The 27,652-nt window shown below is 40.5% G+C and overlaps 1 protein-coding gene across 1 annotated transcript in view; it reads right to left on the bottom strand.

Annotated features, from left to right (window-relative positions):
* The window catches only part of GRM2 (glutamate metabotropic receptor 2), a gene marked incomplete at its 5' end in the record, with an annotated part of 47,924 nt that extends 21,148 nt beyond the window's left edge, over window positions 1-26,776 (bottom strand). Inside the window, one exon of the mRNA XM_081938254.1 lies at window positions 26,306-26,776. Coding sequence (XP_081794380.1) covers window positions 26,306-26,776 — 471 coding nt within the window. The remainder of the gene's footprint in view (window positions 1-26,305) is intronic.
* Between the last annotated feature and the right edge of the window lie 876 nt (window positions 26,777-27,652).

The raw sequence follows: 27,652 nt of genomic DNA, 5'->3' as shown, positions 1-27,652 counted from the left end.
TCTTTCAATGACATTGCACATCTGACATTATGGAATTTCATCCAAAACTAGGGTTTGCCAGATCTGGTCTGCAAGAACCTGGTTGACCCTAGATATTAGCCAAGAAATGTTGACATTTCTTGGTGGCCATTCAGACCTTGGAAGGCCACATCTGGCTAATCTCATGTTTAACCAAATATGTAGGAACAAGGGCTATGATTCCTTCATCCTTGATTTTTACAATACCTGATTTTTACCACAATGTTGAATTACTATGTGAAGCTTGCAAAGTGAAAATTTTGTTCAGTCTCCATGTGCAACTACCTCCACAACACTCAGTGCTTCTGCAAAAAAAATGCAGCTTTTTGTTTTTGTTAAAGCAAAATTTGGAGGTCAAAATTGTATTGTTAACATTTGGGAGAAAGTAAATGGACAGTTTCATTGAAGTAGATATGAAACTCTACAAACAAATACTGTACTAGCTCCAGTTAGTTGTAGTAATCCCATTTTATTTGCTAGACATTTGTACCTTCCAGTCGTAGAAAACACATATCAGGTAAATACCTGGGGAGATAGTTGATTGTGTTACTTGCTCTACTGCAGGGGTGTCAAACTCGTAGCCTGTGGGGCAGATGCGCCACGTGCCCCTGCCCGGTTTAGCGAAGGGGAAAAAAGTCCTGATACATCACATCAGGGGTGGGTTCCTGCCAGTTCTAACCTCTTCTATAGAAGAGGTTCCACAAATCTACAGTGCCGTTTAGAACCGGTTCCAGCTCCCTCCACCCGCCCGTCCGCACATCATCAAGATGAAGAGCGAGAGGAGGAATTCTGGGAGATGAAGTCCACAAGTCTTAAAACTTCAAGTTTGAACACCCCTGGGTTTTTTTCTAAAGGGTTAGGGATGCAAGGGTCTTGTAACTTGACAGCTTTAAGACTTGCGTGCTTCAAATGCCAGAGTTTCTGAGCCAACATTTTGGTTGCTAAGCAAGAGCATTGTTAAGTGAGTTTCACCACATTTTATGTTGGCCACGCCCACCCACTCACATGACTGCCAAGCCACTCCGACTTGGTCACATGGCTAGCAAGCCACTCCCACCCAGTCACATGGCCAGCAAGCCACTCCCACAAAGCAGGCCATACCTACAGAAGAGGTTCTAAAAAAATTTGAAACCCACCACTGCGTCACATGATGACGTGACGACTTGAGTTTTACATCCCTATTTTACTGTAATAATTCTTCTGGCTAACAGAGAACTGTAGTGATTCATTTCAAAATGAAGCAAAGGCATTTTAGTTTTTAAGCACTAATATAGCTTTTCTCAAGCTTATCAAGTACAAAGAATATTATCTTGAATTAGAAGTCTGTGGATACAAGGCTTAATGGAAAAATAGTGAACTCAGGAGCAGAAACTGGAAAATTTGATTGATTGGTCAATTTGATTGTTCTACAGTAAAGGAACTTCAAACTGCTCAATTTCAGGTAACCGAAAAATTCAGTTTTATCTGTGGCCAGAACCAAAATCATGAGGTTTTATTTTATTTACTAGTTACTTTATTGATGAATGCCAGGAAGATTGCTTCTCAGATGCTCAATAGAATTATTTTTAATTGCTATCAAGTACCTAAGAATCTCCTCTCATTTTATCTCACCAATAACAAACCATGAATTGGGCTAGGCTAAGAGTTATAATGTAGTGAACAACATGGTCAAATAAAAATTCAACCTTGAATTTTTCCAGTCTAGCACCTTAATCCTTAGATTGAATTGCTATATATTTTTACAGTTGTGCTTATTGTTTTTATCCTCCATATTAATCTAGCCAGCCCTGGTGCTGGAGAGGACACTCCAGCTTTGACCTCTTTCCAGAGCATGATACCATAGTCTTTTGAGACTGAAGGATGCCAATACTATGTGTTTATTGCTGTCTTTCTCTTCTTGTTCCTCCATTTCTTTTGTGTTGCAGCAAAGTTCAGCAGTGCATGATGTGACCAAAAGTTTTGTTTTTCAGTTGGTTTGATGCCGAGAAGAAGTGATTTGCCCAAGGTCACGCAGCTGCCTTCCTTGCCTAAGGAAGGACTGAAATCTGGGCTTCCCCACTCCTAATCTAGCTGCACCTACATGCTTTACCTTCTCATATATATCCTTTAATGTAATGATTCCTATATCTAGGCTCAGAGTGAATTCTCTCAGTCAATCCACCAAATTATTCTAGGCTTCACCTCCTTAATCCAGACTGTTTTTGTCTCTCCATCCTCCCATAATCCAGATTTTGATTTTAAAGCATCGTATCGAAATTTTCCTTAATTTCAGCATTTGTTTCTTAAGTCTTCTAAGACATATGGAAACAATGATAGGAAATTAAGTCTATCTTATTGGATCCTATTCCCCACTCCAAAAAAAAAAGATATATTTCCATGGCAGATGCATGATCCAGGGTGATCTTAGTGTCAGGCCTGTAGCCAGGTTCCTTTTGGGATCTTGGGCCTGCCACACTTCTATGTACTGTGCTGTTTCTATAGTGGGGAAATGGGAGGGGATAGTAAGGAGTAGGATGTGATGTAACCAAGATAAAATTCCTTTTAGATTGCCAAGGTCATCCTTTGTCTTTGCACCTCTGCACCTGACCGGGACTGGATGGGCGGGAGCTGCCAGCATGGCAGTGGAAGATTGGACTTGTGAGGGTGGGGGCAAGATCTTGAACTTTCAACTGGGTGGGAAGCTTTCAGATTTGGGTTTTCCCAGATGTGCCAACATGAGTCGCTTAATAAATTGGAAGTTTGAGCAATACTTTGCCTTGGAATCTGCTTTAATTTTGGATGTTATTTGGAACCCTGACATTTAGTGCTAGTTCTAGAAATAATTCTACTTTGCCCAGATTCATTCTTAACTAACTTAGTGACAGTTAGAGTGATGTGCATTGTGACATCATAGATTACAAGATAGCTCGGTGCTGCTATTTAAGAGAACTTCAACAGTTGGAACTAAATTCTTTCTAAACAAATTTTGACTTTTTCTGAAAAAAATGGCAAGTAAACCAAAACCAAAGGAAGAGACTTTGTGGGAAAAAATAAAAGTAAGTGAAATATGGATAACAGAATAATAACATTGGAAGGGACCTTGGAGGTCTTCTACTTCAACCCACTGTTCAAGTAGGAGATCCTATATCATTCTGGATAAATGGCTGCCCAATCTCTTCTTAAAAACCTCCAACTGCTGGAGGCAAGTGGTTCCATTGATTAATTGTTCTCACGGTCAGGAAATTTCTCTATACTTTTCAGTTAGATCTTTCCTCGATAAGTTTCCATCCAGTATTTCTTGTCCTGCCCTCAGGTAGTTTGGAGAAAATGTTGCCTCCCTCTTCTCTGTGACAGTCCCTCAAATATTTTTCTCATTATGCTCCCAAAGTAGTCCTGCTTCTTCTGACATTGAAACACCACCAGTGGTTCATCTCTTTGAACTCTATGAAGATTAGGGAGTTTAGTTGTGTCCCCTTATACTTCAAACATTGTCCATCTTTTGATTTATTGTTGATCTAATTATAATTGGATAAATACTTGCAATATGTTAATTCAAAACCTGGTTTACAAATTGTATTGGTTTAATATATGTGTAAAAATAACTTTCATGACTCATTAAGTTAAAACCAAATAGCATTCTGCTTTAATGCAGTGGGAATCTTATCTATGATGGAATGGCTTACTAGCAGATTTTTATTTAAATCTGTATTTTTGCTATGAGAGATCCTTCTGGAATTGATCAAAACACCTTATCCACCTCAACTTTTATCACACCATATATCCTTCCTAGGCAACTAAAGTTTGGCTAGATTCATCTAGATACCTAACTGGGTCAAAAGTGGGGGCAACTATTGCACAAATCCACCAATTAGTACTGTTGCATAAGTGGGACAGTTTTAACCCCACTGGGAGTCTTGTCAGTCACATTATCCTTTCTCAGTCAATCATGCTGGGTGATGCAAAAAAGAAGAAGAAGAAGAACAGTCAAACTGGTTTGTGAGTTTGGTGATCTATCATTGCCATCCTGAACTTGCTTAAACAATTTGGGGTTGATAATTAACTTCACTAGGATTCAGATCTTTGTGGATTCCTGTTTTCCCATGAGAGATGGCACATTTTCCTCAACCCAGCTAACATAATTTTTATTCCCACCTTAACTGCCTTGATCTGCTGCCTCCATTTTTCCTGACGTGGGCTTTGATGATCACATTGCGTACTAAAAGGAGGACATGCAGATGTTTTGGGGACTTGCCCAAAGCTTCTTGTGCTGCACATAATCCCAGAGGTTTATGCTTGTTTGGGTATCTCCCATCTAGACTTCCTGGGCTACTTATGCTAAGCAGTGCATCTTCCATTTGCTGAGGTTGCAGTTATGGTGAACTTCATCCAGTGAGAAGACCACTGTGATTGAAGAATGCTCTTGCTTTTATTGATCAACAAACCCAGAGCCTTGAAAGCCTACATCATGGTTTAAATGTTTATTCCCTGCATGATGGGTCATCTAGAAGGGGGACATATTTGCTTTTCCTGGCATCTGAGGTAGGCTATAATTGTTGATGTGGCAGTTTCCTACTTCAGTCGAATGGAAAACTTTGTTTTATTCAGTCTTGTGTATTTAGATTTGGACATCACAGATTGTAGAACAACTTTGGGAGGTTCAAAACATAACAAAACAAGACAAAAACCCAATACAAAATGGATAAACATGATGAGAATCTGGACATTTGACACAAAAACAGGTTGGAAACATATCCAATAAGGGTAATCATCCACCCTAAATCAAGGCCTTAGAAAATAGTCAGGCTACCACTTTTCAATAGGGAAGTACTATTTCATCCAAACTAAGAGATGGAAATTTCCTGGATCTAGGTGGCCCTTATATCACCGGCCACTGTCATGGATGCAATGCTTCCTCCTGTTCCTTAGCAATACTCTTATAGCCTATTACAGTAGTTTGATCTTGGTAGAATTGAGTTGCAGTTAGTTTCTCCTCATCCAGTTCTGCATAGCCTCCAGGCACTGGGATAGAGTCTTAGCACACTTTCGTGGTTAGCCTGTAGCTAGGAAATAGTTTCATTCATGTACTGCTAACTCCAAACTAGCAAATGACCTCACTTAGTGGTTTCCTATAGATGTTAAAACAGGAAGATGAGAATATCAAACTCATAAAAGAAGGGACTAAGAATCAATCTCTTTCCCCTTGCCAATACCAACTACAAATAGTCACAAGGAAGGAAAAGAATCACCGTAAGAGGATACCCCCCTCTATTGGACCAGAAAGCTACTGTGGTCAATGATATTAAAAACTGTTGAGAGTTCAAACAACACAAGAATGGATGCACTTTCTCCATCTTGGTTCTGCCACTGGTTTTTCACAAGCACAACTAAGACTCTTTGTACTGAATCCAGCATAGAGCCAAAACTAAAATAGAATTAAATAATCCACTTCCTCTAGGATTTCCCACAACCACAGTCCTACTGCCTTAAAAACAGAATGATGGAGACAAGTGATCCTTTTTGGAAATGGTTGAGTCCAAGGAGAACCTCTTGAGGAGGGAGTGCACCATCCCCTCCCCCAAAGAGGCTGACACCACAGCATGAACCTGACTATAGGGCATCTCTTTGCCTGCCTTAACAACCCAGAAGGGTTAAGGTAGCGAAAGAGAATCCTGTCCGTTTCCTAGTGTCCTTATTCAAACTCATCCCAGATCACACTGCAACACCTGTCCAGTTAGAGGTAAACCCCTGTGGATTTGAGCAACTTTATCTGCCAGATAGCATTGCAGTGGTTCTGTGGTCCATCCCTACCCAGAAGGAACTGGATCACTCTAAATAGGGCTATTTGATGGCTACTGGACACAATGTTAGAGAAAAAATTGATATTAATATATTAATCATACCAAGTCTTCCTTTAATCACTCTCCAGGCATTTCTTGTTGTAGTTTATCTCGCAAAACTTTTCAGTGAACCAAGGAGTACTCTAGGAGTACTCTGGGAGTACATAGAGAGAGACCGCCTAAGGATAATATTACCCAAGGCTCCACCCACCCACCCATCCAAACAGTGACTCTTGGCCAACCTATCCACCAAATCCTTAGGGAAATCCCCAGCCAACATAGGGAGAGGCCTCCTAAGGACAATATTATCCAAGGCTCCACCCACCCACCCATCCAAACAATGACTCTTGGCCAGCCAGATCCTTAGGGAAATCCCCAGCTTCTTTTGGATGTTCATTGGGTAAAACAGTCATCCGGAGTGGATCAAATGGCTCCTTCTTTTTCACAGGGGAGGGTAATGCATGTGAGACAGAAAGCAGAAGTGATTTGCCCATAGCAATCAACTGAAGATAGAATATAGAATAATAGAGTTGGAAGGCACCTCGGAGATCTTCTTGGCCAACCTCTGCTCAAGCAGGAGACCTTATATCATTTCAGACAAGTGTCTGTCCAGTCTCTTTTGAAAAGCCTCCAGTGATGGAGTACTCACAACCTCTGAAGGAAAGCTATTCCATTGGTTTATTGCTCTCACTGTTAGGAAATTTGTTCTTAGTTCTATCTTGCTTCTCTCCTTGGTTAATTTCCATCCATTGTTTCTCATCTTGTCCTTTGGTGCTTTGGAAAATAGTTTGACCCCTCATCTTTGAAGGAGCCCTCAGATATTGGAACATCATGTCTCCCTTGTTTTCATTAGGCCAGGTATATCCAATTCCTTTAACCATTCATATGCTTTAACTTCCAGCCCCCTAATCATTCTTGTTCCTCTTTTCTGCACTCTTTCCAGAGTTTTGGTGACTAGAATTTGATGCAGTGTTCCAAGTGTGGTCTTACTATGGCTTTGTAATGCGGTAATAGAACTTCATGTGATTTTAATTCTATCCCTCAATGTGGGATTAATAGGATTATTGTTGGCTCATTTCTGAGTGATTGTCCGCTAGGACTCCAAGATCCCTCTCACAGTTACTGGCATTAAGCCAAGTTTCACTTAATTTGTACCTATATGGTTGGTTTTTCTTGCTTAAGTATAAAACCTTATTTTTTAATCTACATTGAATCTCATTTTGGTAGATTGGGTCCAATCTTTTTGGATCTGGAGCTTGTCTTCTGGAGTGTTGGTTATTCCTGCCAGCTTATTGTCATTTGAAATTTAATGACTTCCCCTTCTATTCCCTCGTCTAGTTCATTTACGAAGATATTGGAGTGCATTGAACTGCATTCAGTTCTGGTCGCCACGATGTAAAAAAGATGTGGAGACTCTAGAAAGAGTGCAGAGAAGAGCAACAAAGATGATTAGGGGACTGGAGACTAAAACATAGGAAGAATGGTTGCAGGAACTGGGTATGTCTAGTTTAATGAAAAGAAGGACTAGGGGAGACATGATAGCAGTGTTCCAATATCTCAGGGGTTGCCACAAAGAAGAGGGAGTCAAACTATTCTCCAAGGCACCTGAGGGTAGGACAAGAAGCAATGGGTGGAAACTAATCAAGGAGAGAAGCAACTTAGAACTGAGGAGAAATTTCCTGACAGTTAGAACAATTAATCAGTGGAACAGCTTGCCTCCCAAAGTTGTGAATGCCCCAACACTGGAAGTCTTTAAGAAGATGTTGGATAGCTGTTTGTCTGAAACGGTATAGGGTTTCCTGCCTAGGCAGGGGGTTGGACTAGAAGACCTCCAAGGTCACTTCCAACTCTGCTATTGTATTATTGTATTATTGTATTGGGTCTAAAACGGAACCTTGGGGTACCCCATTGCTTACTTCCCTCCACATGGCTGTTATGTTGAGAACTACATATTAAATATGATTTATCAGTTAACTTTAACTGCATTAACTGATGTTATGTCTTCCACTACCTGATCATATCACTGCCTTGAGACAATGTGATGTATGCAGATCTAATGTGCAGCCACTAATATCAGTCCATCATTTACTTGGGACAGGTCCATGGTTACCATGGAAGCCATCAATTCCTGAGCTGCCTTGGACTCAAAGCCGTCAAGCAGCAAATTGAATTTCCCAACCATTAACAGCCTTGGGGACTCTATTGCCAGCCCAGCAATGAAATCCAGAGTTCCGGTAGGGATGATAATGAGCAGAGGCAGGGATGGCAACACACCTGCAGCTATCCCAACTGTTCCCTTAAAGTCAACTTTTTTTCTGTGCCTCATATCTGAATGATTGGGATTACTGGGACAGCAAAGACTTTAAGGGCCTTCAAAGTCTCATGGATGATAATAGTCACCTATCCAATCCTCCCAGTTATTCTCAGTAGATGTAAAGCCTGAAAATCTCTGGGCCCAGCCAGGTCTCAAACATGTGGGGTTGGTGCCCTTATCCACGATGAGGTCATGAATGAGGACAGACAAACCAACCTCAAAAGCATAGCTGGAGCCCAGGGCCACTGAGGCTCTGATAGCCATGCATTGAGAGTGGAAATTGAGGGCCAAAACAGTAGGACAGTTTCCAAGCACTAGATCCAATATTATTTGACATGGTGCACCCTGGGTTCTTATCACACTTACCTCTGTCCATCATCATCCTGATGTTCCTTCTTGCCTTCTTCAAACAACTCTCTCCTCATTCCTTTCTCCTAGATCAAAGACACATTCACCAATCTCTCCCACCCATATTATACATTCACAAACCAATGCCACAAGTGTCCCCTGGCTACAATCACACAAGCACTTGAGGGCCTCAAGCCCTGCAGAGAAAATAATGTACCCAACGCCCCACAAACCACTCATACAGGCCATAGGTTTGGAACTTCAGAACTCTGAATGATTAGGGGGACCGAGATGATATCACCCCCTAGAATTCAGAGCAGAGTCCCAGGCAGAAATTCTAGAGCCCAAAAAGGAGAGGGGTTGGAGCCAAAGGGGTGGCTTCCAGGAACATTGGTACAGGTATCCTGGAGCCAGGACCACCAATTGCCTTCAAGTTAGCAAAAGAGGTCCTAGAAAAAAATACACCACTACTCCAGTGTTGCCAGACACTGTACATCAACCATCCTGGTCCAGCCACCTGGGCCCCATCAGGCCTCAGACCAATCATGTTATAATCAGACAATGAATTCAATCAATCAATCAATAAAGCAAGCAAGCAATCAGAATAGAGCTGGAAGGGACCTTGGTGGTCTTCTAATCCAACCCCCTGCTCAAGCAGGAGACCCTATAACATTTCAGATAGGTAGGTGTCCAGTCTTTTCTTAAAAACCTCCAGTGATAAAACCCCTACAACTTCTGAAGGCAATCTGTTCCACTGGTTAATTGTCCTCACTGTTAGGAAGTTTCTCCTTGTTTCTCTCCTTGATTATTTTCTATCCATTGTTTCCTGTCTTCTGGTGCTTTGGAAAATAAGTTGAGCCCCTCTTTGTGGCATCCCCTCATATACTGGAATACTGCTATCATGTTACCCCTAGTCCTGCTTTTCTCTAGAGTGGCCATACCCAATTCCTGCAACCATTTTTCATACGTTTTTGTCTCCACGCCTTTAATCAACTTAATTGTGTTTTTTTGCGCTTTTTCCAGTGTCTCAACATCTTTTTGGTAATGTGGTGACCAAAACTAGATATAATATTCCAGATGTGGCTTTTTTAAGGCTTTATAAAGTGGTATTAATACTTCACGTGATTTTGATTCTATGCCTCTGTTTATACAACCAAGGATTGTATTAGATTTTTTGCCTGCTGCCGCACACTGCTAGATCATGTTTAAGTGATCATCCAATTGAACTTCAAGATCCCTCTTACAGTTACTGTTTTTGAGGCAGGTTTCACCTACTCTATACTTCTGCCTTTGATTTTCCAGCCCAAGTGTAAAACTTTGCTTTTCTACACATTAAATTTCATGTTGTTGGATAGGGCCCATTGTTCAAATCTGTCAATACCTTTTTGGATCCTGAGCTTGTCTTCTGGAGTGTTGGCTATTCATGCCAGCTTAGTATCATCTGCAAATCTGATAAGCTCCCCTTCTGTTCCCTCATCTAAGTCATTTATGAAGATATTGAAGAGTATTGGCCCTAAGATGGAACCTCATGGTACCCCACTCTTACTTCCCTTAACGAAGACGTAGTACCATTAAGGACTACTTGTTGAGTATGGTTTGTCAGCTAGTTACCAATCCATCTAGTGGTGATGGTGTCTATCCCACATTTTTCTAGTTTACCAAGAAGTAGGTTGGGGTCTACTTTGTCTAATGACTTGCTGAAGTCTAATATGTCCATAGCATTTTGCTGGTCTACTAATTTAGTCACTTTGTCAAAGAATGAAATAAGATTGGTTTGACATTTCTGTTTTTAACAAACTGATGCTGGCTACTAGTTATAACTTTATTTGTTTCTAGATGTTCATATTCTAGATATTCATGTGATATATGGCATCTTCAAACAACCTTGAAAAGCTTTTGTCCCCTACTAGTAGAATTAGTCCCTAGCCTGTATTTGCCCAAATGAAGGACAATCCATTCTCTATCTTAAACCAGTATGTGAGTAAGCAAGCTCCTTGGAAAGCTGAAAATCATTTCCCCCTGAAGATAAAGTTGAGTCTTAGTGATTAGATTTGGATACATCTACTACTTAATTTGAATTAGTGGGTCTAGGCCCAGACATAGTTTTGATTGCCAGTAGTCAGCAGTTGAAAAATGTGTGTTTCACTTACTGTTTAGCAGTCACAGCCACAGAGATCTGAAATGGAGATACCTGAATCTAGAAGGGATCTTGTCTATCTCCATCCGATATTTCTTAACTAGATGTCTCCGGATGTGTGAGACAATTCTTGAGATTTCAGGTAGCATTCAAAATTATGGGAATTATGGGCCAGGAAAGGATAGACTCACCAGTTGCTTCATTACCTTTTGTTCATCAATCTTTCGAAGTATCCAAAAAATACTACAATGACACCTATTGATAAGCCCTTAGGCGTTTTTGGTAGCATGGGACTCAGTGTTTCTCAGTGTACTCCTTCTGACAGCTCTAAACTTGTTATAGATTTAATTTATATCCCACTGTCTCTTTTCTCTGCAGAATATGTTCCCCTGCACCAAAAAAGAGGAACCCCCACCGCGACCAGCACCACCACAGACTAAACAGGTTTCTCCACAAAAGACATTGGAGGTACTGGTCAGGGATTTGATGTTGGTGATTTTGAGAATATAAGCTATTTGACTATCCATTAAGAAAAAAACAAACGATTGGATCTGTGTCACACCAGAGCATTATATTGTCATGTACATCAACAAATATTCATATGGAAACTAAAGAATACTTTGAGTGCATCCTTTTCAGTCTTATAAAAGGGTACATTTACCCAAGATCACAAGCGATCTGATCTGATCACAACTCATCAGTCAGGTTCTGAATTATATGTGAGAATCTGTGCCCCATGCACTGGTGAAATGACCTTAACAGATCTTGGAACTTGTGGTCTAAGAACCCCAAAGAGCCCTTCAGTTTATTAATTTCAAGTGTTATGTCTCCATAGAGGGTAATCTTAGGCTAGCAATATCTAAACTCAATTTTATTTGAACCATCTGAAAAGAAAGAGCAGAAGCAAACCTCGATACACTGGCTCCCGACACAAGGCAAGAGGCATATTTTAAGTATCATTAATATTGGCAGAGAGTGAAAGGCAGAATTGATCTAGCACTGGAAAAAGAATTTAACCACTTTGACACATTACACCAAAGGCTCAAGGAAGTCCGCATTCTCTTCTTTCTATTGTCAACACCAAATCTCTGCAGGTGTGCCTATAAGATTTAAGGACACAAGCACTCTTCTAATGAGATTGGTATTAGAGATGTATTGTTCTGACTCAGAAGGTAAAATACAATACAATACAATAGTAGAGTTGAAAGGGAGCTTGGAGGTCTTCTAGTCCAACCCCCTGCCTGCCAATGGTAGTGTCTTGCCATTGTGACTAGAAGCTTTTTATACAGGTAGATCTTGTTTACTGACTTAATCATTCAGTGACTGTTTGAAGTTACAACAATGGCACTGAAAAAAATATCTTTATGACCAATGCCTACATTTATGACCCTTGCAGTACTCCTCAGTCACATGATCACCATTACAATCAGTATACAATGTATACTGGCACATTGTACATGACCTGACCTGTTGTTTCCCACCCACACACCCAGCTTTGCAGAGCAGAGAAATTGAAGAGAAAGGGAATACAAAAGACTAAGCAGGCACACAATGGGGAATACACCAGCTATTTGTGTAATGTGCTCAAGACAGCTAGTGCCATCGCATTCCTTTCCACGTGGTTTCCATTGTCTGCCTCCTTTCTTCTCAAATGAATGTAAATGCAAAGGTTAGTTCTGTTCTTCTAATTATACCATGCAGTGAGCTTTCCATAGGAGAGGAGAGTTGGGAAAAGAAAAGCACAGTCATTGTCATTTGGTTTTCCACTTAGCAACTACTTCACTGAATGATAGAGCTGTTGGTCTCCTTTGTAGTTGCTAAATGAAGACTACGTAGTTGTTTTATCTTCCATGCATATATTTAAGTCACTGGTTAGCTGGATGGGTCTTCCTATGCAGGTCATAAGCTTTCAACTGAATTCAAGTTGCTGGTTATCACCATATATTGCTTATAGCCAGGATGTCTTCCAGACTGATTATTGTTATTATATTAACATATAATAATAATTATATCAAAATATGTAAGGTTAATATACTGTATAATAATAAAATACTAATATTAATTAGCTTTATAACACCAACAATAATAAAAAGACCGGAAACTATTAAGATCTAAGTATTAAGATTGAAACCAACAGATTATAGCATAAACCAGCCAAGGAGGTCTCAGTGGTTATCGGCATAATGGGTGCCATACCAAAAAACTGGGACTGCACTTAGAAAATCTGTACATTGACAAAATTCCCATCTGTCAATTGCAAAAGGCTACATTGCTTGGATCCATGCTTATACTGATATATTACGACAACCTAGGTTCTTGGGAAGAACTTGATGCATATGAAGGTCCATAGCAGCTAAAGAACTAATAGCTGGAACTTCACTTAATGAACATTGACAAATAATATCAGCCTATCTTAGATCCTTGGAAAGGACTTGTTAGGTGGATAAAAATGCCAAACCCATTCTGAGCATCTGGCTGACTGTGGGATCTACCCAGTGGTGGTTGTAGGCAGTACGCCCCGGTACAGGCATACTGATGCCTCTCCGGAGCACCGGGTACCATTCTAGTACAGTGCTCTGGACGCCCCACCCACCTTACCTGTATTTGAGCTCTTCAGCGCTTAGCGCACGGCACGCACAGCACCTGCGCAATGCTCTGCCAGGCAGCTGGAGCGTCGTGGAGGCTCGCAGAGGCGTTGCAAGAGGTAAGGATACATGTGCATGCTGCGCGCGTGTGGTGGACGCCGGGCACCGTTGCAACCATACCAGTTGCAATGGGATCCGGAACCCACCACTGGATCTACCATAATTATACAATATCTGTCGAAGTTCCTATCTTTTCAGACATGTGATAGAGAGGGTCTGAAAGCAAACATTCTTTTGGAGGACTGTCCCAAAAGAAATAAATGCATTCTGATTTCTTATTTCTGTACCTTTTCCAGATATAAAGTATAATTTCTAAACTTGCAACGGGTTTTCCCAATGTAGCTACTTGTCAAATTAAAAAGCTATGCAACAATGAACACTGAAATGAATCAAAACTAGGGAGAAGCAAAACATTTAAAAAGTGTGATTGACTTAATATCGCCACACTTAATGAGTGAAAACAAAATCCACACCACAGCCTGACATAGGGATCAATTAATTACCAATCAGCCAGTTTGGTGTAGTGGTTAAGGCATCGGGCTAGAAACCAAGAGACTATGAGGTGTTTTTTTAAAAAAATAAAAATAAAAAATATATTTATTTTTTAAACCTCGATCTCCCTAACAGGCAATTTTTGGTTGGAGTTCTAGTCCTGCCTCAGGCGTGAAAACTTGGCTGTATGACTTTCCGCCAGTCTCTCTCAACCCAACCCACCTCACAGAGTTGTTGCTGTGGGAAAAATAGAAGGAAGAAACATTGGTTGTCTTAAACTTGTAGTTGTCTTAAACTACCATGTAATCAAGTGTCACCATGATATAAAAAAGATGTGGAGACTCTAGAAAGAGTGCAGAGAAGAGCAACAAAGATGATTAGGGGACTGGAGACTAAAACATATGCAGAACGGTTGCAGGAACTGGGTATGTCTAGTTTAATAGAAAGAAGGATTAGGGGAGAGATGATAGCAGTGTTCCAATATCTCAGGGGCTGCCACAAAGAAGAGGGGGTCAATCTATTCTCCAAAGCACCCAGGGGCAAGACAAGAAGCAATGGGTGGAAACTAATCAAGGAGAGAAGCAACTTAGAACTAAGGAGAAATTTCCTGACAGAACAATTAATCAGTGGAACAACTTGCCTCCAGAAGTTGTAAATGCTCCAACACTGGAAGTTTTAAAGAAACGATTGGACAACCATTTGTCTGAAATAATATAGGGCTTCCTACCTATGCCCAGAATATGTTTAAAAAGTCAATATGATGATCATGAAGATGTGTGCACATTACACACACAAAAAAAATCATTTTTTCTGCATGCATTACACCTAAATTCAGTGTATTATCCCTTCTCCCTCTATCATGGTACCAAAAAGAGAGAGAGAATGGCACCAGGAAGGTTTTGTAAAAAGGCTTGTTCCAGAATGAATCCAGGAAGAATAACAAACAATCAAAAGCCTTGTTTTGCTCTCTTGGCAAGAACATGGGTTGGTAGTCCCTGTGAATTCCCCGATTAAATTAAAATGTTAACATTAGCCAACATCCCGTGAAATCAACAATTCACATGAGGGCTTGCCCAGGGGTGTAAATACAACTGGCAAGATAGTGTCCAGTTTTTTAGATGTTTGTCCCCTCTAGTCCAGACCAACCATATTTTAAATGTGTAGTTTCAGTCTTTTGTCTCTTTACTCTTGTGCAGCTGATAGAAACAATCAAATGGAACACTTGACTATTTAGTACTACTGCCACTCTCCCCCTCTCTCATAGGGAGGGTTTTTTTTCCTTCTGCTTTTGACTACATTCTACTGACACCCTGTTAATTTTTTCCTCTTCTCAGACTGCTCTCTTCCTCCAAAGATGGTGGCGGGGTACGCTGGTTCGGCGTTCTCTTTTTTTCGCCACTGTGTGTGCAATATCAATCCAGAGGTGGTGGCGCCAACGTGTCTTTCAGCTCAAAGAGGAGAGAAGGATTAGGGCCTTGATGATGTATGTTTGGCCTGAGAAGTCGACCGTCCTCTTGCAGTCAAAGTTAAGGATGTGGCTTATAAAAACTCAGTTCAAGAAGTATCAAAAGGCAGCCCAGGTTATTCAAAATAACTGGCGGAATTACGTTCTTCAGCAGGAGTTCAGCAACTATTCACTCAACAGCCTGGTTTATGATGGCATAGATTTGAATATTGACATTATTGTTGATTAACAAGAACTCAGGAACAAAGGAGAAAAGTATTTGTAGAATGCAGCTCCAATAAATAAATAAATAAATAAATAAATAAATGTCATTATGTTTTGAGCAAGGTGACCAGAAAGCAAAGCCCAATCGCAGTCCCTGGGATGAAACAAACAAACTGGAACGGGTTGGTAAAACACATTTTTAACACCAAAAATTCTTTGGAATGCTTGGAATGGAAAGCCAGAGTTTGTAGGGTGTGTACATATGTTTATAAAAGCAGCTTGAAACAGGGAGACGCACATCTTTTGAATCTGAGAAATTCTGGGAGAGGCAGGGTGAACTAACATGTCCTAAAAGAGCAAAGACAATGACCATGGCTTCAGACTGGTTCTATGGAATCCCTCAGGAAGCCAAGAGCTCACCTACACATCCTCTTTGCAACTACTGTTGCAAGGAGACTGCAAGACATTGGTCTTCCATGGGTTTGAGTTCTGAGAAATGAAGGAATCAGCCATCATTCCCAGAACCATGGTAGAACCAGGGGTGAAATTCAGCAGGTTCTGACAGGTTCTGGAGAACCGGTAGCAGAAATTTTGAGTAGTTCAGAGAACCGGCAAATGCCACCCCTGGCTGGCCCCAGAGTGGGGTGGGAATTGAGATTTTGCAGTATCCTTTTTCTGGAGTAGGGTGGGAATTGAGATTTTACAGTAATCTTCCCCTGGAGTGGGGAGGGAATGGGGATTTTACAGTATCCTTCCCCTGCCACACCCACCAAGCCACGCCCACAGAACCGGTAGTAAAAAAAAAATTGAATTTTACCACTGGGTAGAACCATTTAAAAGACTATGAGTTTAATAGCCTCATTTTCTAATCACTTTCAGAAATTACCTATTTAACTATCTTAAGGTTATTGCAGATCTTCAGAATTGTAAATTTGAACAGCCACCCTGTAACTTTAACTGCAGTCTGGAACAAAAGAAGAAGAAAAAAGCTAGGTTTAGCAATTTAAAGAATTGGAAATAAATGCCAAAAAAGCTAACTAAGACTTTAATCCAAGAAAGTTATAAACAAATTGAGGGTTAAAATAAGTTTGAAATTTTAAGATTTTTATTGCAAGGTTTTGGAACTAATTATAAATAAACAACCTTTCATGGGAACTAAATTGTTTTGTGTATCTTAAGTCATAAGAAAGATATGGGATCTTATGATTTCAGAAACTGGATACTAGAAGGAACTAAAGGTTCCAGGAAAAGAAGAAAAAAAGGTGCAGATTTACCCATTGTTCTCAGTCGGTCTTGGGATTTACAAAATGTTTTGACATTTGAAACACTTCAGGAAATTTTTGAAGAATGGGACCAGAAATTACTACCCACAATATCAACATTAATGCTGTTTTTATGCATAGTTTGTATCTAAAAGATGTTAAAAAGGAATGATGGATGAAAAACAAATTCTTCTTGATGTAGAAATATTAGAATCAGAAATACTGGATAATAAAAGAAGTATGGATTGCAACGTAGAGAAGGTAGCTAAGGTAGAAATACAAATGACAAGCCAAGAGAATGACCTGGATAAAGACTTTTTGCTAGAGACAAAAGAAAGGAAATTAAGGCTTTGAAAGTTAAAGTGGAAATACAAATGACAAACTAAGAGAATGACATGAATATGACTTCTTATGGTATTTACAAAAGAGATTTGATAAAGCTTCAAAGAAGTCTTTGGGATGGGTAAAGAAAAACTGAAGAAAGATAGATTCCTTTAACAACAACTGAAGGAATTAAACATCAAGATAGTTAGAAGTAAAAAGTGAGAATATAAAGATTTTTTTGTTTGATCAAGGATAAAATAACATGTATTTATAAATCTGTGGCAATCCTTTACAAACTTTTTGCTGACACCAGAATTGAAAAGTTGATGATTTATGGATTTGCATATAGATAAGGACTGTGTTATGGAAATAATAGATAATCTGTTTGTAGCCTTATAAGGATGAAGATTTACTAAATTAATTTGTATTTATTGTGTGAAGATTGGAAGTTACTTTCTTCAATATTTTCTATATCTTTTCTTATTTTCCTTGCACTTGTATTCTTTCTATCTCTCTTTTTCTTTCTGAGTTTCGTTTGTATTTGCTTTTATACAATAATTAAAATCTTCAATTAAAATTATATTAAAAGAGATAGGGTGAGGGGGAGGCACAAACACACACAAAAACCGGGAGTTCAAAGATAGAAGTCTCTTGCTTTCAGTTGCTTCCCTTGAAATCAGAAGTCAAATAGTGAATTTTTAGTATCATATATGCAGTTGTTTCACTTCTTTGGACATGTGTGCATTTTAAGATTGCTGTCCTTCCCTAATTATCTATCCTACCCCAGATTTCCAAAAGTCACCCTTACTGCTGGAAGAAGTGGGGAGTAAGTTATAACATGCTTTATTTTCTCTAATGGTGCCTTTAATTAACAAGCAAAGTTAAGGCCACAGCCCAGCAAGTAAAATTAGTACCTATGCTACTGTAGTTTCTACATTTGAACAACTAAGTTATGCTGACTTCACTGAACCTTGAATATCAGAAAAGGCTAATTTATATTCTGAAAATACTTGAGAAGCAGATTGGAAGCAACTGGATATTTTTCTGCAGTGGATGGTGCAGATTAATCAGGGTCTCATCTTTTTCAATGGGCCCATTTCCAGATACAACTTTAAAAAATAGGGGGAAAATAGGACTCTACTTCAATTGTAATAGCCACAAAACAGGTTTGTTTGTTTGTTTGTTAAATTGATACACTTGTTATCAAGCTACTAATCATCTACAGACTGAGAAAATATTGGTTTTGGCCTGTTTTTGATACATACAGTTGCAAAACTTTTTAACCCTGGCTTTAGAACGATTGCTTGATTATTTAATTTTTTTATCATAATTGTTTATTATACTTAATAAATTTGAATGGCCCAATTAATTTATATTAAGGCATGTTTTTATTAATATAATTTGTTGAATAAATATAGTAGCCTGATTTGAACATAACATGACTTAACATAATGTACATTAGGTACATAGTGTACATAATGTACACTACTGTTTCCTAGCTTGCTCAGAACTAATGTGTTACACTCACAACCATGTCCCAATCTTCTAGACATTATACTTTATATGAGGCCATGTGGCACAATGTTTAGAATGTAGTATTGCCAGGGGTGGGTTGCGCCCGGTATTACTGCCGGTTCGATGTATGCACAAATCTTGCTACATGTGCGTGCCTATTTGCACAAAAAGAGTCTGTGAATGCGCAAAACATTAAAAAAAGAAAAAAAAATTCTGCAATTACAAAAATCAAGATGGCAGCCGGTTCAGGGGCGTGAAGAACTGGTTCGGGGGCGTGGCAAGCTTGGGTCGCTGCCGGTTCGAGCAACTCAGGCCACCAAACCACTACCAGTTCGGCTGAACCAGTCCAAACCATTAGGAACCCACCACTGAGCATTGCAGGCTAATTCTGCCAACTGCCAGCAATTCAATTCTCGTTGGCTGAAGGTTGACTCAGCCTTCCATCCTTCTGAGGTTGCTAAATGAGGATCCAGATGGTTGGGGGCAATATTCTGACTCTGTAAATGCTTAGAGAGGGCGGTAAAGCAATGTGAATAAGTCTAAGTGCTATTGCTATATCTCCACATCAAGGAAAAAATGTCAAAAGCAGATATATTCATCCCATATCTTGTAATCAATGTCACAAAAGTTATTAAAGCCACAGTAATCAACACCAGTCTGGCTTACTCTGGGGAGCCATTTGTAGTCCTAAAGAAATGGAATGTCTAATTTTCTTTCTTCCTAAAAATATTTTCATTATTGCACTTAGGCTGCACAAGTCTGGATGATCCCCGGATGCTCAAATTTTCCATTTCTCTTTGCTATTATCTAACAGTTATATTTTGCAGCCCAGATATAGAAGCCTTATTTTTACCTCATGTTTTTGAATCTTTCCCCCAAATGACTCATCTGGCACAAATCTGATTAATTTTGGGCACTAACGAGAAGTTTATTTGCCTAGGATGTTTGCTCACTGTTGTCTTATTGATTATTATGTTTTGAACTGTTAACTTCTGTTCTAATATTTCTGTCGTGCCATGTTTTCAATATTGATTTAAAATTTTATAAGTCATCTAGAATCTTTTTAACTAGACTTGGGGGAGGGAAGTCTTCCCTACCACCCAATAATTAAGAGACAACTAGCTTACAACTCCCATATAGTTTCGGACATAGGTGGACTCAGATCTAATGCAATGCTTTATCACTGAATGTTTCTCAGAATATTTCTCTTGGAAAGTGATGTGTACAAAAAAAAAGAAGAAGAAGAAATAGGGCATTCCTGCACTGGCTAAACAAAAGAAACTTTACATTTCCAAGAATATAGGAATTGTTTTATGGTATATCGAATTAGGTTATTTGACTTGAATCCAAGTCAAATGGTCGTTCACATCAAAAGGAAAGATCAAGTGGCAACCTGAGATATCTAGAACATTCTCAGATGATTTTGCCCAGATTCTTCTATTGAGTTAGTATGGTCTTTGGGGTCTCTCTAGAGATTGTAATTGATTCAGAGCCATTGACAACAAATATTACTGTGGTGAACAGAAAACACCAGTCTCCTTGTGAATAAGCCGCAGCAGTAGGGTACAATATCTGTTGATTCTGTATTTGCCAAACATAAAGGCTGCCTTGAAGAAGGGGTGGCCGGAGGGAGATGGCAAAGAGAGGTTTGTAGGGAATGCATTTGCTGGGTGACCCTTATCAGGCAAGTATAAGTGTTGTGGCCTGCCAGCGGCCAGCAGAGTGGCAGACTCAGAAAATGAGGAGGTTGGGGAGGAACATGGGCTAGTCCTGGAATCTGGGGAAGGCTCTGATGAGGGCTCTGTGTTGGTAGCAGAGATGGGGCCAGGGCCATCTGGTAGTTATCAGCTACCTTCGGAGTCAGAGGTAAGTGGGGCTGAAGAACAGTTGGAGCCTGTTCCTGATATGCACATGTGCAGAGCTGTCAGGAAAAAGAAACAATTAAGGAACAGGGATCAACTCGGGAGTAAAGGCAGAAGAGGATGCTGAATGGCCCCTCCCATAGGGAATAAATAGGAGAAAAGGGGGAGTGGTGTTTGCAGGAGACAATTAATTCGTTAGTATGAAGATTTGCTCATCTGGGAGACTCCTTGCCAAGTATTTCCTTGTACAGCCTTGCGTCTGGAAGCCATTGACCTGACAACTATCCAAGGATTGATAAGGTCTGTGTTTGCAATTCACCGTTGAAAGACTGTGAATGCTAGGAATTCACATTAGCCAAATAAAAAGGTTGTTTTTTTTTCAGGACAAGGAGTCTGTTTCGTGATTTGGTGAAGCCTAGGTCAGAACAATAAGTAAGCTCCCCAACCCTTCTGGACTGCCTGGTTGGGATTTAGCTCATTGCCCAGGCAGGGAAGAGATGTGGTTCCTCATGCTAGAAAGCCCTCCTCAAAGTCTCTGGACCAGAGACTATTCATATGCCCAGAGCTAAACTGAAAGGCTTAGTGAGGCCGTTGGTGTGAAAGCAGGAGAAGGTGCCTCAAATAGCTGTGACTGCCAGACCTGTTGACCTCCTTAGCTCTTTTATTTGGAACGTTACTTTGAGGTTCGGGCTACAGAGGCTGCAAGAGTCTGCTTTGGTTTTCAGCTCTTGTCCCTGAATGTTCAAAGTGCTGAAGAGAATTAACTTCAGCAGCTTTTCATCTTTTGGGGGGGAGCCTGGTGTTTGTTTTCGGTCTCTCGCTAGTCAGCCCCCACTCCAGATGGGTTGCTGCCAGTTTGGCCCTGATCGGCCAAACTGGTAGTAGCAGCGGTGGAAGGCTCCGTCCACATGTGCAGAAGCATCGCACAGGAGCGTGCTCGAACCAGTAGTAAAGAAATTGGTAAAAAGAAATTGCCCCCAACAATCTGGGTCCTCATTTAACTGACCTCGGAAGAATGAAAGGCTGAGTCAGCCTTGAGCCTGGGGAGATTCGAACTGCCAAATTGCAGGCAGCTGGCAGTCAGCAGAAGTAGCCTGCAGTACTGCACTCTAACCACTGCGCCACCACGACTCTTATACATGCAGTTTCACAAAAACTTGCCAGTTGTTGAACTTTTTTTTTTCTTTTAAAGAGCTTTTGCAGAAACATCTTAGAAGAAGACATAATAGAGATGTGGGGAAATTCACTGCCTGCTTTGGACAAAAAGTGTCTTAGCTTATTCAGATGTGTTGCTTTTTATGCCAATCCCAGGGGACTGAATGGAGAGAACTGGAAACAGAAAGCCCTCAGGTTCTTTCCAGCCTGGAGGGGGCACAAAACACAGGGGAGATCCACTAGTAAGAAGAACCCAGAGTTATTAATAAATATCTTTTGTGTTGCTACCACACAGCTCTGTGGAGAGGAATAGCCACTTTAGCTAATTGATCTGCTTACTCTTTTAATAAGCTCACTAATTATCTTGCCATCTATAGCTCTTCCACTCTGTATCCCTGCTTGCCCTTCTTTGTTTATCCAACTTTTGGTTTGTTGAGTTTAGCAGAAGATTCCTTTACAAAAATGCCCATCTGTTGTGTTTTGCTTTGTAGTCTGGATTCTGTCTTGTATTTTTTGTCTACTGATGCACAGTGTTAAAGCTCTGAGGCATGGGTAGACATGGGATAGACCATCCCATGTATTTCTTCTATGGCCTCCTTATCCAAAACAAGCTGGTTTTAGTCAGCAATATTTGCTCTGTTGAGCAGAGAAGAAACGGACATAGCTAGGTTGTCCCCAAGGTGCTTTTCCAAGAGGCAACTGGACTTTCTGGTTTTTCTTTGAAGATGTTTCGCTTCTTCAAATCCAGAAAGTCCAGTTGCCTCTTGAAAAAGTACCTTTGGGACAACCATGACCTGGATGACTGAGATTCTCCAAGGAAACATTTAGAGCATTTAAGAGGAAGCTACCAGGAACAATATTTGCCCCTCTTTATAAATGGCAGCAGTTTCAAAACTCCCCAGAAGTAGGAGTTTAAACAGATGCTGAGAACAGCAGAGTTGAGCTAGGCAACGTCCTTTGAAATGTACCTCTTCAACTTCTGTGAGCTGAGGCCATACATTCTTTGGGGTCATCAAGGGAAGAAGATGCCTCATCCTGATTCAGATGTTGGAGAAGTATTGACTGCCATCTATACTCTGGGAATGTGCCCATCTTGTGATAGATAGGGAACCTCTGTCAGCTTCTGGGAGGGCTTAAGGGACATAAAGTACCCATGGGAGTATTGTGAAGTAGGGGGCCTTTCAAAAAGTAACATGGCCTTCTGTTAATATTTCACTCTGCATTTTATTTTTTACTTATTAAATTTATATGCCACCCATCTCACCGCTCAAGCATGAATAAGCTCTTATTTATATCATAGATATGGAATAGAGTAGGCTCTTATGTTAGTAGCTTGCATGAATGTCTGGTCCTGGAGAATGAAGAGGCAGACAAGAGAAGAAAGCTACGAGTCTCTATATTTCCTTGTTTTCCAATCACATGGATATATATATATATATATATATATATATATATATATATATATATATATATATATATATATATATATATATATATATATATATATATATATATATATATATATATATATATATATATATATATATATATATATATATATATATATAAAAGCATAAATTACTCTATCCCAGAACCAGATACCTTTGAAAAGAGGATTATTTTTTTCTTGTCTTGTAATTTCATTTACATGTCAGAGTAGAATATAAAGGCTGTAGAGTGCCAAATGGCAGGATGGAGAATGGAGTCCCAAGAGAGGAGGCGTACCTAGAGTTGGGGTGGCATCTTCTGCTTTTCCCAGTTTGAAGGAATCAGAAATGGTTGAGCAGTCATGTGATTCTTTCTACATAAGAATAGAGCTGGGGCAGGCATGAGCCAGGATGGTGCTGTCCAAATTTTGATTTCAAGAGTCCAACCCAATTCTGCATTTCAGTGACCTATCCCAAATATGTCTGTGTTGTTCTGCCAGCAGGATCTCCTGCTGCGCATATAAGATATGCCTATGAGTGTAAATGTCTATTAAAAAACAGCATAAGAATTTGTTTTGGGCTCACTTGTTTGCTCCCCTTAATATAACCTTCCTGCCACAATTTCAGAGATTTGAGATTTTGAACAAACAAACATTATATTTTTATTTATATAGTTTAACCCAAATGCATTCAAGATGTTTTTCATCACTGTTCTATTTCTGTAGAGATATAGTTATTTCTTATATATAACGCAACTCCACCTCCTCTTTTAGAAGGTCTGTTTCGGTTAAACTATTTAAATCCCTTTAGCCAGGAGTTGGATTCAGCCAGTTCGCACTGGTTCGGGAGAACCAGATCCTACTTTGCATCCAGTTTGCCGAACCGGTTGTTGCAAGGTCTGGCTGGCCTTGCCCACCCCTCCCCTCCCAGGAGTCTCCATGTGGCCCATTCATCATGCCAGGTATAGAGGCTGCATAGAGGCTCTGGGAGGGAAAAAATGGGTTTCCCAGAAGTCCAAAAATAGGCCTGTTTCCAGCCTCTGGAGCCTGAGGGAGGCTGTTTTCACCCTCTTGGAGGTTAGAGGAAAACCTCCAGAGCCTGAGAAGGGTGAAACACCCCCCTCCCCGCCGTGGTGCAGGAGGTTGAGTCGGCCATGCCCACCAGGGCCACACCTACCCGGGCAGAGAACTGGTTGCTAACATTTTTCAATCCCACCCCTGCCTTTAGCTGTATCTTCCATTCCTGGGTTTCATCCCCCAAGTTTCCATAATGGCAACAATATCATATTCTCTAGAGTTGCAGGGTCATTAGACTAGGCAACGGAGGAGGTTTGTCCTGGAATGTCTCCAGACGATTTGCTGAAATTAAGTGACAAATGGCAATGGATCCAGGTATCGCTAAAGGAATCTTGTGGTTTCTGGGCAACTGGAACTGAGGCCAAATCTGAGACTCAGGCAAACATAGCAAGAAGCCCTGAAACTTAATAAAAAAAACTGGGCTGGTGAGAGCTCTTTAGTGCTAGTGCAGCTTCAACAAGCTCTTCTCAGCCAGAGGTTGTGCTAAATAAAAGTCCACCTTGGAATGCTACAGGCTTGGTTTGAAGGAATCGGTCTTCCTTGTGTCCTGTTTTGGGGAAGTAGGTCAGAAATCTAAGAGCAAAACCCTGGCAACCAGCACTTCCTCCCTTGGTAAATAAGATAATGACACTCAATATTCTGTTTCTGTCTTTTGGCAGTGGCTCTGTACACGATAATGATATATTAATTTGCATTAATTGTAGCATTAATAGGGATTTTTCAACAGCAGCCGCTAATTACTCTGTCATATGAAAGCTATGGGATATGGCCTTTACATTAACAAGCTTTGAATCAGAGAGCACATTTGTGGAAAGGGATGAGCCCAAAAGAAGGGGAGAAGATCTGGCTGGCCCTCAAGATGGTCTTCATGTTCCTGAACAGGTATTGGAATTAACATGACTATACATTCCCTCCACTGCGGGGAGTACAGGACATTCAAAAACTGCTAAAAAGCCTCAACTGAAATCCCCAAAGTTTTATACCATTTTTCCTAAGGTCCAGTTTCTCTTCTCCCACAATGTAACCTGTGGGTTCTTACCTTGTTTGTTTGTCTGTTTGTTTTCTTATCCTGTCTGTCACTCGTGTTACAAACACATGACATTAAAATTCCACTCCAGGTAAGAGTTCTATTACATTTCTCCTCCCTCCTCCCTCAATATTCCTTTCTTCTTCAATATTCCCTTCTTTGATAGGACAGAAAAAGTTTAGAATCCTTCAGTGGCCAATCCCCACAGTAAATGTGAGGGAGGAGAAGCCCTGAGGCTCATGATTTAGATCAACATGTCATCTATAGAATCCCTTTGGACCCAGAATGAAAGAATTGAGTTTATTTGATCGGTGTATCAGGCAATGCAGTAATCTTTCAAAAAGTAATATCAACCTTAAAATTTTACTGTACTTATTTTATCATTATGACTTGTGAAAGAATTCCACTCAGTCTTATGTTTAGTCAAAGAGTAAGATAGTAAGTGCTTCTCATTGAAAATGGATATATAGAGAATATATGTAGCATCTTTACAGCATAAACCCATATGCTGTATGCAGTGAGATGCATGGCAAACACATTTAATAATAAACCCACACTTACTCACATTATAGTCCCATGTTACTCCCATGGTCTGAAAATAAATTCACAGTAATGCATTCTTAAAACTTGTCCAGTCCCTAATAAATGAAAAGGGATGAGTGAATGGTATCTGTTTGAGTCCCATTGCATGTGATATGTTGGAAGTTTTATTTCCCGAGTAGTGATTATGAGTGACAGTCAGGAAATAAAAGAACTGGAACTGTCACAGCTGTTCACCTATTATGTCTCAGCAATCCTTACAACAACCCATAAACCAGAGATGGGCAAATTGTGGCTCTTTAGATGTTGCTGTAATAAATGTCCAGCAATCCTCAGTGTTGACTAAATTGGCTGGAATGGAAGGGCTAAAATTGTGTAGTAGAGTAACATTAGGGAACCATAGATGTTCTACTATCTGCATGATGTACAGGCCAAGACTAATTTCAGAGTAAAGATGTTTCCTCAAAGCATGTTAATGTTTTCTCCCTGTTTTTCCATGTCCATAAAATCAACATAAACCTTCCAAGGCCTTTACCCAATGCCCAATTCTGCAAGCCCAATTCCCTTCTTTTACATTGCTCAGCACCTTAATCCCAAGGTTCCAAACACAACGTCTCTTGATTCTAGGCATCAACAACCCCACAAACTCTCTCTTTCTCCCTCTTTTGTCCCTTGTACCTGGATTGAGACATCACTGTAGGAACCCCCAATGACACCTGTGATGGCTGTAGGTACATCGTCATGGATGGCGTAGGACCCATCAGGGCAGATGTGCTCAGTGCCATCCACTCTGGTGAGGGAGGCACGAACAAAATCCAGCGACTGCTCCAGGGCATAGGTGTCTTTGGAGCAGGTATCCAGGATGTGTGCCCCTAGGGTAATGCCTGGTAGAATATGGTGGTTCTTGTTGATCTCATCTAGGGCAAACAGCATAGCCTCAAGACGCTGGATGCCACGATGTTCATTGATTTTGCCACAATCCTCTGCAGGGCCACCTTTCTCATGAACTGGGAACAGGCCTCCAATAACTAAGTCTCCTTCCAAGCTGATTTCCTTCTTGGTTGCCACATTATAGCTTGGATTCTGACTATTGGCAAAGCATGTGACAGGATAAACCAGCAAAGTCCATAAGGTAGCCAAGAATATCATTGCGTTGCTCCAAAAAGGCAGCAAAGGCCTCCCTGAACCACTAGGATAATCCAGTCGACCCAAAGGCCTTAGATGGTTTCTCGTTTGTTGTGGGCAGCTGAGCCCATAGAGTGCAAAAGTGCAAGTGGCCATGGAGGAAACAGAGCACCTATGATTCAACGGTAGGGATCAATTGTACCCCTCTTCTCAGGAGAGGGCAGTCTCAGGGGAGCTTTAATGGAAACATCCTTGCTTGTTGCTCCAGCTGCTGCTTCTTGGCTGGAGGCTTTTGAGAATGAAAGCCCAATGCCTGCAGGAGGAGAGAGAGAGAAAGAAAGAAAGAAAGAAAAAGAAGAAGAAGGTGGTAGTGGATCATCAGTTGCATTAGGACAAGTTCTTTCTGTTCCAGATCTGAGTTTTTATGAGGAGCCCTCTGGCTACCAATATTACCACTCCTACTAGGGAATCTCTAAATCAGTCACGCCATACATGGGAATAAACAGAATAAGTGAGGGGGATACAAATGACCTGATTTCCATAGCCACATCAGAGGGTGCGGCATTACATCGCAATCGCTTCAGTTGTACAATGGTGTCATGACGTACGTACCATCATATGGACATTGGCATGGCCTGCTGCTCACTTCACAGCAATGATTTAAAGACCCTCTGGCAAAGAAACGTACATTTACTTTGGGTGAAGCGGAACCTCCTTTTTCAGCAAAGTCATGGGGAATAGCAAAGTCATAGGGAATAGCAAAGTCATGGGGAATATGTTCCTCAGGCCATAGTGAGGATCAAAGGTAATCTTTCAGATGTCCTTCAGATGCACTGGGCTGCCACTTCCATGTCCCAGAAATCATGCTTTTTGGAACTGGTGGAGACCAGCCCACCTGGA

This window comes from Natrix helvetica (genome assembly GCF_964273705.1).
Source record: "Natrix helvetica genome assembly, chromosome: 1".
NCBI classification, from domain to species: domain Eukaryota; kingdom Metazoa; phylum Chordata; class Lepidosauria; order Squamata; family Natricidae; genus Natrix; species Natrix helvetica.
Note: the sequence above shows the minus strand (reverse complement) of the source record. Positions and strands in the feature narration are given on the sequence as shown.